The sequence below is a fragment of the Mustelus asterias genome, chromosome 4, assembly GCF_964213995.1.
Source record: "Mustelus asterias chromosome 4, sMusAst1.hap1.1, whole genome shotgun sequence".
Taxonomy (NCBI): Eukaryota; Metazoa; Chordata; class Chondrichthyes; order Carcharhiniformes; family Triakidae; genus Mustelus; species Mustelus asterias.
In genome coordinates this window covers 3,650,191-3,664,403 of record NC_135804.1, presented here as the reverse complement: position 1 = coordinate 3,664,403, position 14,213 = coordinate 3,650,191, and the positions used below count along the sequence as shown (strand labels likewise).

The window sequence follows — 14,213 nt, the reverse complement described above, 5'->3', positions numbered from 1 at the left end:
AGAACAGGGAGAGAGAGAGACTGATTCTTAGCTTGCTGCTAAACTGCTTCCAACATACTCTCCAAAACGAAACTGAAAGCCCAAAGGAAAAAACCCCTATCACCTGACAGCCACAAACAAAATTGAAAGCCCTATCACCTGACAGCTTAGCTCCAGCCCCAATGACAACGCTGAAGCTGTAAGCTGAATGATTTAAAAAATAAACTTTCTTAAAGGTACACTCGCATGACATTACACATCTTGGAACACTAAGGGACAATTTAGCATGTTCATTCCTCCTAATCTGCACATCTTTGGACTGGGGGAGCAAATCGGAGCACCTGGAGGAAACCCACGCAGACACAGGGAGAATGTGCAAAATTTACACAGTCACCCAAGGCTGGAATTGGACCCAGGTCCCTGGAGCTGTGATGCAGCAGTGCTAACTACCTTGCCACTGTGCAGCCTTCTCAAAGGATACGCCTTGTCACCAATCAACCATCCAGCTTGACACAACTGTGCGCTGCTGACGGAATACTCTGCAAAGATCACCCACTAACCCCTGGAAAGAGCCGGATGCATGGAAGTTAAGTGCGACAATGACCTTGAGAACCACAGGCACTGGTTGTCCACTCACATAATTGGAGGCTACGTCCAGGCCAATCATCTGCCAACAGTCGTGATGGCTTCCGTTGAAAGCCAAAGCCTCCTGTGCACTGGACCTCGATCATGTCTGGGTAGTTGGATCACTGCCTGTACACTCTGGCAGCTGGGTATTATATATCTTGTGCGCAGATGTCCTCCTTGCCCTCCCTGCTGGCCCTGAGCACTCCGTGCCTGTGCCTCTGCTGTAAGGTGATGTCTGCGACCATCTGGTCTCCTCTCTCTCTCTTTGTCCCGTCATCCTCCTCAGAGTAGGTGCTCCCTGCTGAGTAGACTATACCCATTTGCAGAGATGCAAATGGTGCTGATCCATGCATGGTGGGTGCCAAAGGTACACAAATCTCAGATGTCAGATGACTGTAATGTCATAGAGGTTTACAGCATGGAAACAGGCCCTTTGGCCCAACTTATCCATGCCGCCCAGTTTTACCAGTAAGCTAGTCTCAATTGCCCACATTTGGCCCATATCGACTTCAGGAAGCATAAAGGAAAACATGCCCCTCTCTTCATCAACGAGGACGAAGTAGAAAGGGTCAAGAGTTTTTAGGTGTCCAGATCACCAACAAACTGTCCTGGTCCCCCCATGCCGACACTATAGTTACGAAAGCCCACCAATGCCTCTACTTTCTCAGAAGACTAAGGAAATTCGGCATGTCAGCTACAAATCTCACCAATTTTTACAGAAACGCCATAGAAAGCATTCTTTCTGGTTGTATCACAACTTGGTATGGCTCCTGCTCTGCCCAAGACTGCAAAAGGTCATGAACGTAGCCCAATCCATCAAGCAAACCAGCCTCCCATCCACTGACCCTGTCTACACTTCCCACTGCCTTGGCAAAGCAGTCAGCATAATTAAGGACCCCACGCATCCTGGACATTCTCTCTTCCACCTTCTTCCTTTGGGAAAAAGATACAAAAGTCTCAGGTCACGTACCAACCGAGTCAAGGACAGCTTCTTCCCTGCTGCCATCAGACTTTTGAATGGATCTACCTTATATGAAGCTGATCTTTCTCTACACCCTAACTATGACTGTAACACTACATTCTGCACTCTCTCCTTTCCTTCTCTATGAACAGTATGTTTTGTCTGTATAGCGCACAAAAAACAATACTTTTCACAGTATGTTAATACATGTGACAATAATAAATCAAATCAAATATCCCTCTATACCCATTTTACCCATGTAATGTTCTGAATGCTAAATTCTTAAACCTCCCAAAAACTCTTAACAACTAAGCCTACCTTTGCTTCAGCCTCCTTTTATCTCACCCTTGGATGAGAAAACTGCAAAAACGGGTTGGCTGCCTGCCGTGTTGTCTGTGCTACCTGTGTGCTGACCTAAAAATCGCACAGACAATGAAATATTGTGGTCAATTGGACACTTAATCCTCTCAAGTAGCTCCATAATTGTTGGTGGGCAAACTAGCACTTTGCATTTCAATCTCTTCCTTTGTTGAGTGTTGGGTTTTGATGACTGTAGGTTTCCTTTGAAATGTCTCTCTTCACACTTTTGGAGGGGTTTCTTGTTTGCTTTCTCACCTTCACTTTGGAAGATGGTCTCACACTTCAAAGCAGTTTCCTGTCTTGTTTTTAAAGTACCGAAATTCCAGTCAGTTGAAAGTTTTTTTAAAATCATTTTTTTTATTTAAAGAGGCATTTTTGTGACAATGCAGAAAATTGAAACTGTAATTCACTTCCAGGGTTAATGGCTGAAGCAGAAGCAAATTAAAAATTAGATTAGGTAGCTAGGTGGATGAAGGAGAAGGAGTTGAATGGATTTGCAAACAGGATGAGTAATTGCCACTTCAAAATTTTTTTTTTATCAGTGTCACAAGTAGGCTTACATTAACACTGCAATGAAGTTATACATAGACACTCACAGGCTGGTTACGCCAAATTGTCTATTTCTGCTTTGTAACACCAGGATTTCATAGGTTATCTTGATCCCATTCCCTCTCTTTCATATACAGACACTCATCCAACCAGAGTCAGTTGATACCTGCTGATTATCCACATTGCGGCCCACTCCCCTTAGACCCCTGAATGCCTCTACGTCTTAGGAGATCCAAACTACTGATTTACTCACGATTTTCTGAAATACAGGAATCCAGTGTCTTTATCACAGCTACTGCCAGCTTTGTTCTGGAATGATGTCTTATGGATTCGTCCACCAATCTCACAAGGACCTGAGCAAGAGCATCCAGGCCACCAACTTTGCAAAAGTGGTCCTGTGCGTATGCTGAAGGCAAAATAAGAGAAATAATAAGTGCAATTATGGTTTAGTAATTAAGCTTCTGGAAGGGAACATTAAACTCATTAAGATCAATGAAGTTTGCTTTGAGGAAAAATAACATTTTCTACTTTTCATGCCCAGTGTCAGGAACAGATCAGTCTTAAGAAACCACTGGTAAATGTCTGATCATAAAGCATAGAATCCCTATAGTGCAGAGAGATCATTCAGCCCATCGAGCCTGCACCAATAACAATCCCACCCAGGCCCTATCCCCATATATTTATCCTGCTAATCTCCCTGACACTAAGAGACAATTGAGCATGGCCAATCAACATAACCCACATTCTTTTAGAGGAGTCCAAGGGGATTGTGTGAATTTATTAATATAATAAACTGCATCTCTTTCTTATCAGTATCTCTTAGTGATGACTTGCTGTTCTCTGCATTAGAGCTTTCTTTCCATTCATGGGATATGAGCATTGCTGAAAATGTCAGCATTTATTATTCATCCCTAATGATTTTGACACAGCGACAGTGAAGAAATGGTGATATTGTTCCATGGTAGGATGGTGTGTGACTTGAAGGACAACTTACAGTCCCATGTGTTTGCTCATCTCCTGCCTTCGTACTTCGAGATGGTGGAGGTCGCAAGTCAAAGGAGCTGCATCTATATGCTGCCATTTTGAGCCAGTTTTTGGGAGGGGGTGTAATGTTTATGTTGGCAGATAGGGTGTCGATCAAGCGGGCTGCTTTGTCCTGAATGAATGTTTTTGAGTATTGTTGGAGCTGCATTCATCCAGCCAAGTGGAGATTATTCCGTCAAACGCCTGACTTGTGCTTTGTAAATGACAGACAACCTTTGGAAAGTCAGGAGGTAAGTTACTCAGTGCAGAATTCCCGGTCTCTGACCTGCTCTTGTAACCAGTATTTATATGGCAGGCCCAATTAAGTTTCTGGTCAAAGATAACTCCGAGCATGCTGTTGGTGTGGGTTTCAGCAATGGTAATATTGTTAAATATCAAAGGGAGATGGTTATATACTCTCTTGTGAAGGTATCATTGCCTGGCATTTGTGTAGTGCGAATGTTGCTTGCTACTTATCAGACCAAGCCTGAATTTTGTTCAGGTACTGCTTCAGCATCTGAGGAGTTGCAAATGGTATTGAACACTGCATCATTAGAAAACATCCCCATCTCTGACCTTACAATGGAAGGAAGGTCATTAATGAAGCTGCAGAAGATGTTTGGGCTTAAAACATTAATGTCAGGAACTTCTGGAGCAATGTTGTGAGGCTGAGATGGTTAGTCAACAACCAAAACCATCTTTCTTGGGATAGAAGCAGCATTACAACAGAAGTCCCCTCTTGTGAGATCACAAAATCCTACTCAGTGAACTTATTGCTGAGGATCTACCCATTACACACTGAGACCACTTGTGTGGTCTATAGACAGGGCCTCATGACGTCACATATGGAAACCTTTTATTTGCAAATTCTGCCCTGTAAAGCAAAACAGCATTTCTGAGAGGTCCCCTTTAAACTCAGCCTCAAGTGCACAGCCTTCATGGCACCAGTATAACATTTCAATTCCAGTTATCTTTACAAGCTGTCTGAGCAAAGCCGACAAGCAGTGGTGGATTAGGAGCAGTTTTATACCAATGTTTCAAGATGGCCCAAATTCACTTCCACTACCCCTCCTATGAGATTTCTAATTGCTGGGGTGTTGAGAAGAGGCGCTCTGAGTGAGTGAGTGAGTGAGTAAGGGGTTTGGGAAGGATCCTGCTGACTGAGTGGTAGAGGAGGGAGTTGCAAAGAGGGGCTGCTGAGATAGTCAATGGGAGAGGGATTTGGGAAGAGGGGCTGCTGAGTGAGTGAAGGAAGGGATTTTGGAAGAGAGATGAGTGAGTGTTAGAAAGAGTGGCTGTTGAGTGAATTGGGGGAGGTGGTTGAAAAGAGAGCTGGTGAGTGGAGAAAATAGGTTTCGGGAGAGGAGTTGGTGGAGGTGTGTGTGTGAAGGGAGTTAGAAAGAGGGGCTGCTGAGTGTGTGAGGAGATTGGGAATTGGGAAGAGAGGATGGTATTTGCGTGAATATGTGTGTGGGGTGGAGAGGTGGAATGAGAAGGTGTGTTTGTGTGGGGAGGACAAAGGGTAGCGGGACTTTACTGAGCCTTGTTGTCACCTAGGTATATGGAGAACTTAACTGAAATCCAAAAGTAGTTTCGAAACACAGACTTTCATATTTATCTGATGAACATGTCACTGGATAATTAGTGTAGGAAGAAGGGTATCAGATTTCTGAGGCACTAAGAACAAAGAACAATACAGCACAGGAACAGGCCCTTCGGCCCTCCAAGCCTGCGCCGCTCCCAGGTCCAAACTAGACCATTCTTTTGTATTCCTCCATTCCCACTCCGTTCATGTGACTATCTAGATAAGTCTTAAACATTCCCAGTGTGCCCGCCTCCACCACATTGCCCGGCAGCGCATTTCAGACCCCCACCACCCTCTGTGTAAAATACGTCCTTCTGATATCCGTGTTTAAACCTCCCCCCCCCTCACCTTGAACCTATGACCCCTCGTGAACGTCACCACCGACCTGGGAAAAAGCTTCCCACCGTTCATCCTATCTATGCCTTTCATAATTTTATACACCTCTATTAGGTCTCCCCTCATCCTCTGTCTTTCCAGTTTTGGACAGTAAGAAGTCTCACAACACCAGGTTAAAGTCCAACAGGTTTATTTGGTAGCAAATACCATAAGCTTTCGGAGCGCTGCCCCTTCGTCAGATGGAGTGAAAATCTGTTCTCCAACAGTGCACAGAGACACAGAAATCAAGTTACAGAATACTAATTAGAATACTAGAATACTACATTAGAATACTACATTAGAATACCAGTTTTGGGCCAGATTGTACCTGTACAAGCTGTAAAGGTTACACATTAATCAGGCCAGGACCAACATCCTTGCAGGAAGATTTGCAAGTGCTGTTGGAGAGGATTTAAACGAGCTTCAGCAGGTTGAGAACCTGAGGGGTAGCCCAGAGAATTGTAGGTTAATAGGCGGAGTTGGAGTAAAGAAGAAAGTAATGAAGTCCAAATCAGAGTTATACTGGATGTATGTGAATGTACAGTGTATAGTAAATAAGATTAGAACATAGAACATTACAGTGCAGTACAAGTCCTTCGGCCCTCGATGTTGCGCCGACCAGTGAAACCAATCTAAAACCCATCTAACCTACACTATTCCAATATCATCCATATGTTTATCCAATGACCATTTAAATACCCTTAATGTTGACGAGTCCACTACTGCTGCAGGCAGGGCATTCCACGCCCTTACTACTCTCTGAGTGAAGAACCTACCTCTGACATCTGTCCTATATCTATCACCCCTCAATTTAAAGCTATGTCCCCTCGTGCTAGCTATCACCATCCGAGGAAAAAGTCTCTCACTATCTACCCTATCTAATCCTCTGATCAGCTTGTATGCCTCTATTAAGTCAGCTCTTAACCTTCTTCTCTCTAACGAAAACAACCTCAAGTCCCTCAGCCTTTCCTCATAAGACCTTCCCACCATACCAGGCAACATCCCAGTAAATCTCTTCTGCACCCTTTCCAATGCTTCCACATCCTTCCTATAATGCAGTGACCAGAACTGTACACAATACTCCAAGTGTGGCCACACCAGAGTTTTGTACAGCTGCAACATGACCTCCTGGCTCCGAAACTCAATCCCTCTACCAATAAAAGCTAACACTCCGTACGCCTTCTTAACAACCCTATCAACCTGGGTGCCAACTTTCAGGGATCTATGCACATGGACACCGAGCTCTCTCTGTTCATCCACACTACCAAGTATCTTACCATTAGCCCAGTACTCTGTAATCCTGTTACTCCTTCCAAAGTGAATCACCTCACACTTTTCCGCATTGAACTCCATTTGCCACCTCTTAGCCCAGCACTGCAGCTTATCTATGTCCTTCTGTAACCTGCAACAACCTTCCGCACTGTCCACAACTCCACCAACTTTTGTGTCATCCGCAAATTTACTAACCCATCTTTCTACGCCCTCATCCAGGTCATTTATAAAAATGACAAACAGCAGTGGCCCCAAAACAGATCCTTGCGGTACACCACGAGTAACTGGACTCCAGGATGAACATTTCCCATCAACCACCACCCTCTGTCTTCTTACAGCTAGCCAATTCCTGATCCAAACCGCTGAATCACCCTCAATCCCATGCCTCCGTATCTTCTGCAATAGCTTACCGTGGGGAACCTTATCAAACGCTTTACTGAAATCCATATACACCACATCAACTGCTTTACCCTCATCCACCTCTTTGGTCACCTTCTCAAAGAACCCAATAAGGTTTGTGAGGCACGACCTACCCTTCACAAAACCGTGTTGATTATCCCTAATCAAATTATTCCTTTCTAGATGATTATAAATCCTATCTCTTATAATCCTTTCCAAAACTTTGCCCACAACAGAAGTAAGGCACACTGGTCTATAATTACCAGGGTTGTCTCTACTCCCCTTCTTGAACAAAGGGACAACATTTGCTATCCTCCAGTCTTCTGGCACTATTCCTGTAGACAATGACGACATAAAGATCAAAGCCAAAGGCTCTGCAATCTCCTCCCTAGCATCCCAGAGAATCCTGGGATAAATCCCATCCGGCCCAGGGGACTTATCTATTTTCACACTTTCCAGAATTGCTAACACCTCCTCCTTATTAACCTCAATCCCGTCTGGTCCAATAGCCTGAATCTCAGTATTCTCCTCGACAACATTGTCTTTTTCCTGCGTGAATACTGACGCAAAATATTCATTTATCGCCTCTCCTATCTCTTCAGACTCCACGCACAACTTCCCACTACTGTCCTTGACTGGCCCTAATCTTACCCTAGCCATTCTTTTATTCCTGACATACCTATAGAAGGCTTTAGGGTTTTGCTTGATCCTACCTGCCAAAGACTTCTCATGTCCCCTCCTGGCTCTTCTTAACTCTCTCTTTAGGTCCTCCCTGGCTAACTTGTAACTCTCAAGCGCCCTAACTGAGCCTTCACATCTCATCTTTACATAAGTCTCCTTCTTCCTCTTCACAAGAGATTCAACTTCTTTAATAAACCACGGTTCTCTCACTCGACCACTTCCTCCCTGCCTGACAGGTACATACTTATCAAGGACACCCAGTAGCTGTTCCTTGAACAAGCTCCACATTTCAATTGTGCCCATTCCCTGCAGTTTCCTTCCCCAACCTATCCATCCTAAATCTCGCCTAATCGCATCATAATTTCCTTTCCCCCAGCTATAACTCTTGCCCTTCGGTATATACCTATTCCTTTCCATCGCTAAAGTAAACGTAACCAAATTGTGGTCACTATCACCAAAGTGCTCCCCTACCTCCAAATCTAACACCTGGTCTGGATCATTACCCAGTATCAAATCCAATGTGGCCTCGCCTCTTGTTGGCCTATCTACATACTGTGTCAGGAAACCCTCCTGCACACATTGGACAAAAACTAACCCATCTAAAGTACTCGAACTATAGCTTTTCCAGTCAATATTTGGAAAGTTAAAATCCCCCATAACAACTACCATGTTACTTTCGCTCCTATCCAGGATCATCTTTGCAATCCTTTCCTCTACATCTCTGGAACTTTTCGGAGGCCTATGGAAAACTCCCAACAGGGTGACCTCTCCTTTCCTGTTTCTAACCTCAGCCCATACTACCTCAGTAGACGAGTCCTCATCAAACATTCTTTCTGCCACCGTAATACTGTCCTTGACTAACGATGCCACACCTCCACCTCTTTTACCATCTTCCCTGCTCTTACTGAAACATCTAAACCCCGGAACCTGCAACAACCATTCCTGTCCCTACTCTATCCATGTCTCCAAGAAGGCCACAACATCGAAGTCCCTGGTACCAACCCATGCTGCAAGTTCACCCACCTTATTCCGGATGCTTCTGGCATTGAAGTATACACACTTCAAACCACCTTCCTGCCTGCCAGTACACTCCTGCGACACTGAAACCTTATCCATGACCTCACTACTCTCAACCTCCTGTACACTGGATCTACAATTCAGGTTCCCATCCCTCTGCTGAATTAGTTTAAACCCTCCCAAAGAGCATTAGCAAATTCCCCCCCCCCAAGATATTGGTACCCCTCTGGTTCAGGTGTAGACCATCCCGTTTGTAGAGGTCCCACCTACCCCAGAATGAGCCCCAATTGTCCAGGTATCTGAATCCCTCCCTCCTGCACCATCCCTGTAGCCACGTGTTCAATTGCTCTCTCTCCCTATTCCTCTCCTCACTATCACGTGGCACGGGTAACAAACCAGAGATAACAACTCTGTTAGTTCTAGCCCTAAGCTTCCACCCTAACTCCCTGAATTTCTGCCTTACATCCCCATCTTTTTTCCTACCTATGTCTTGGATGCCTATGTGAACCACGACTTGGGGCTGGTCCGCCTCCCCCTTAAGGATCCCGAAAACACGATCCGAGACATCACGGACCCCGGCACCTGGGAGGCAACACACCAACTGCGAGTCCCTCTCGTTCCTACAGAATCTCCTATCTATCCCCCTAACTATGGAGTCCCCGATAACTAATGCTCTACTCCTCTCCCCCCTTCCCTTCTCAGCAACAAAGCCAGACTCTGTGCCAGAGACCTGTACCCCATGGCTTCCCCCTGTTAAGTCCCCCCCCCCAACAGTATCCAAAACGGAATACTTGTTATACAGAGGAACAGGGGATCCAGGGGATCGCTGCTCTGACTGCTTCTTACCCCTTCTAGCCGTCACCCACGTATCATCATTTCTAGAAGTAGCTACCTCCCTGTAGCTTCTATCTATAGCTGCCTCTGCCTCCCGAATGAGTTCATCCAGTTCCAGCTCCAGATCCCTAACACGGTCTTCAAGCAGCTGGAATTGGGTGCACTTCCTGCAGGCGTACTCAGCCGGGACACTGGTGTCCCTCACCTCAAACATCCCACAGGAGGAACATTGCACTGCCTGCACTGACATCCCTGCTACTTCCCTTACTAAGAAACGAAAGAGAGAGAAAAAAAGCTTACCTGCTCTCACTCCGAGTCCTTTTTTTTAGGTTAGAGGAGGGGGGAGGGTGGGGGACTCTACACGTGTAGAGTCTCAGGTTACCTCCCCATTCAAATTTATTGGGCAAAAAAAAATCTTCCCAGGCCTCCCCGCGGCCTACTTCCGGTTTCCTGTTTAACTGAACAAAAAACTCCGCTAAAAAGTAAGGTAAAAAAAAAATCACTCTTACCCTCAGCCACTACTGACATGAGTTGCTCCCTCTCTACTTTGCTCCGGTGGAACAAGATTGCTGAGTTACAGGCCCAGATTACCACGTGGAATTATGTTGCGGTGATAATGAAGTTTCAGAAAGGACAAGACTCGGTGTTAAATATTCCTGGGTACAAGGTGTTTGGAAAAGATAAGAAAGACACGGGGATTTGGGGGTCCACGTGCATAAATCACAAAAGGTTAGCATGCAAGTTCAACAGGTTATTAGGAAGACAAATGGAATGTTGGTCTTTATTTCAAAGGGAATGGAGTAAAAAAAATGGAAGTCTTGCTAAAACTCTAAAAGGCACTGGTTAGACCACACCTGGAATACTGTTAACAGTTTTGGCCCCATTGTCGAAGGAAAGACTGGCATTGGAGGCAGTAAGAAATCTCACAACACCAGGTTAAAGTCCAACAGGTTTATTTGGTAGCACAAGCCACCAGCTTTCAGAGCACTGCCCCTTCATCAGGTGAGTGGGAATTCTGTTCACAAACAGGACATATAAAGACACAAAACTCAATTTACAAAATAATGGTTGGAATGCATTCAGTTTCTGAATGCGATCAGTTTCTCGCATTCCAACCATGATTTTGAGTTTTGTGTCTTTATATGCCCTGTTTGTGAACAGAACTCCCACTCACCTGATGAAGTAGCAGTGCTCTGAAAGCTTGTGGCTTGTGGGACTTTAACCTGGTGTTGTGAGACTTCTTACTGTGCTTACCCCAGTCCAACTCCGGCACCTCCACATCATTGGAGGCAGGCCAGAGAAGGTTCACTAGGTCGATCCTGGGTTTGGAGGGATTTTCTTACGAGGAGAGATTAAGTAGGTTGGGCTAGTACTCATTGGAGTTTAGAAGAACGAGAGGCACCCTTAAAGAGGCATGTAGGATTCTCAGGGGGCTTGATGCTAAAAGATTGTTTCCCCTAGTGGGAGAGTCTAGGACCAGAGGGCATAATCTCAGAGTAAGGGGTCACTCATTTAAGACAGATATGAGGAGGAATTTCTTCTCAGAGGGTAGTAAATCTGTGGAATTCTTTACTATAGGGAGCTATAGAGGCTGGGTCGTTAAGTATATTCAAAGCTTAGATATACAGATTTTTAATCAGTATGAGGATCAAAGGTTGTGGAATATGGCAGGAAAGTGGAGTTGAGGATTATATCAGATCAGACATGATCTCATTGAGTGGTGGAGCAGACTCAATGGGCCAAATGGCCTACTTCTGCTTTTATGTCTTATGGTTTTATCAAGTGTCAGTGGGGAACACTTAGGAGACAGTGATCATTGTACCGCAAGATTTAGCAGGACAGTAGAAAAGGACAATGGGCTATCCAGAATAAGAATAATTATTTAGGAGAGAACCAACTTCAATGGGACAGGAATGCAATGAAAGGTTGGCAGAAGAAACTGTGATTGAACAATGGGCTACCTTCAAAGAAGAAATGGTTCGGGCACCATCAAAGTATATTCCCTCAAAAGGGAAAGGTAGGGCAAACAAGTCCAGAGTTCACTGGATGAAAAAGGAGATATAAATTAAGATAAACAAGAAAAATTGTGCTTATGAGAGACTTAAGGGTAGAAAATACAATTGAGACCCAGGCCCAGAAGGGAGGTGAAAAAGCATATAAGAGAAGGGAAGAGGAATAATAAAAAAAGACCAGCAGCCAACATAAAGGGGAAGAGCAAAGTGGAGCAGGGTCTCCATTCATTTGTACTTGGCATGCATTTTCCGAAGTATCTGCTCCTGGTCACCCATGAAAAGTAAAACAGACAGTGGCCTCAGAAGCTGCGATCAGCTACTTCAGGTTTGAGGATTTGAAAAGAGATGCCCAGCAACCACTTCTGGCCCGTAGCAAAAGGATTTTGACAGAAGCCAGAACACTCAGTGCCTGTTGAGAATTTGCATTCTTTTAGGCCTTTCAGACAGCAGCACACATTCCATGATTCTTTCTGGGCCATCCAGCCATTCATTGGGCATTTCCAGTTGAAAACCTGGCCACACGAACAAGCTAATCTCAGAAATTTATGAAGCTGAATCTTAAGTGGGGGAGGGGGATGGTGGAAGTGAAACAGAGGAAAAATGGCCTCTCCTACTCTTTACACACTATATCACATCATACAAATACAAATAACCATTTCATACAGCCAAATACTTACAGTTGTTAGCAACAGCGAGACCAATAAATGCACAAATGGGCCGGATTACTTCTTGTTTGATGCATTTCTGCAGGCAGTCTTTTGCAAATGGAAAGGCTGCTGTACACAGTCTCTGGTTCTCTTCTGTAACAGTTGCACACAGATCAATGTAGATGACACCATAAAAGCACAAGTGAATTCAACAATATTAAAATTCCTTTTACCAAGCCAGTTTTCTCCCCCCCTCCCCCCTCCCCAATACGGATGATGACTAACAGTTTCACCAGTATTGAGTGCCCTCTGGTGCTTTTTCTATGTAGCTATTCTTTGTCAACCTAGACACTGAGTGATGACAGGCTATTCACTGGACATCTTAGCTGAGCCTGTTCTGTCTTCAACCAATGACATCAACATTTTCTCGATAACAATTGGCAGTGAGAACTTGAATTGATTTTTATTACCTAGCTGAGGAGTTTTGAGGCTAATCATAGAACTTTACTGCTATTCTTCAGAGCAACTAATTCAAATTGTGTTTTTTTTATTTTAATCTTTCCTGCCATGACCTGCTCAAATAAGCAGCAGGCAATCGTTTGGCAGATTTATCTGTAAGCATAATTGTCAGGGCTTTGCTCCAAGTCCTCATGAGAACATGAAATAGTTAACAGCAATGAGAACTTACTATGTAAAGAGCAGGTCATTCTAGCTGTTCAATAAAATCAAATCATACTGTTGTAGGCTCATTGGGTGAATGGAGCATAAGCCATATCTGTACCGTGCCAACAAAGTTCTTAAGTTTTAAAGCTGATCTCTGCTAAGTTAGCAGATCACTATTATTGTTACGATTATCCACAGCATCCCTGAGCTACAGAAAAGTTAAAAATAAACCAGGGTTATTTCTATTGAACTTTATCCAACAACTGCCAACTGGAAATCCACATCTTGTTAGCTCAGATGTGGTTCTGATTTTCCTCAGTCAAAAACTTGCCGATAATCACGGCCTTACACACATACAAGGAATGGCCACACTTCGGCAATATGTTTGAGTCGAGTGGAAACTAGAAATATGAAGAATGATGAATCATAAGGCAATCTTCATGAAAAGGTAGTAATGCCGCAATTAAAATAAGCATAGCTTCTCTTTAATCATTATACAAAAATCCTGAAGAAAATACTTCAAAAAACAAAGTCACAAGCACATCTGAAAGAGACAAAAATTAAATACCGTTTTGTGGATTGTTGACGCAGGCACAGAGAGTGCTACCAATGGATGACCACAGCTCATAGCACTGACCAATATTTTCATGTATGGACTGCTTGTCTGATATTGGGAAACTAGTTCTGGTGAAAAGTAAAAAGAAAATCAAAAAAGTAAATCTACATTTGTTACGATAGAACCTTGGTTCAAAAGACCATAACTTTTACAGAGTCACAGAACTGCCAATTAGCTTTTAACAACAGGAAAAATAATTTATTAGACATGAAAAGTTTGACTATAATACAATATTCCTTTACTCCCCCTTATCTTCATAAAGGTACACCTATTGCAAGGATAACACACAGGTTACACAATATATCTTGGCGATAATATGGAGTTGAGGTCTAAGATCAACGTTCATCTTTTAGAACGATGGACATGGCTCAAGAGGTTGTAGGGCCTACTCCAGCTCCTATTTCTGATGTTATATTTAATCCAAGTGAGATTAGAACTTCAGTAACCTGTTGCTTCATTTGTTATTTCTGAATATCTTCAGCAGGTGGTTTCTTAAAATTAAAGTTCTTCAGATAACTTTTCAGTAAATTCTCAGTCTGTGTGGTACTGAATCACATAGACCTGAGTGTTCCAGGCTTGACTTCTAGTACATCTTAATTTAGCTGATCTTAAC

At 43.8% G+C, this 14,213-nt stretch overlaps 1 protein-coding gene across 1 annotated transcript in view; it reads right to left on the bottom strand.

Moving 5' to 3' along the window:
* terb1 (telomere repeat binding bouquet formation protein 1) overlaps positions 1 to 14,213 on the bottom strand; it is a 128,521-nt gene that overhangs the window by 98,482 nt on the left and 15,826 nt on the right. Inside the window, exons 7-9 of the mRNA XM_078210448.1 lie at positions 13,553 to 13,668; positions 12,352 to 12,474; positions 2,730 to 2,882 (exon numbers count right to left, since the gene is read on the bottom strand). Of these exons, the coding sequence (XP_078066574.1) occupies positions 2,730 to 2,882; positions 12,352 to 12,474; positions 13,553 to 13,668 (392 nt within the window). The remainder of the gene's footprint in view (positions 1 to 2,729; positions 2,883 to 12,351; positions 12,475 to 13,552; positions 13,669 to 14,213) is intronic.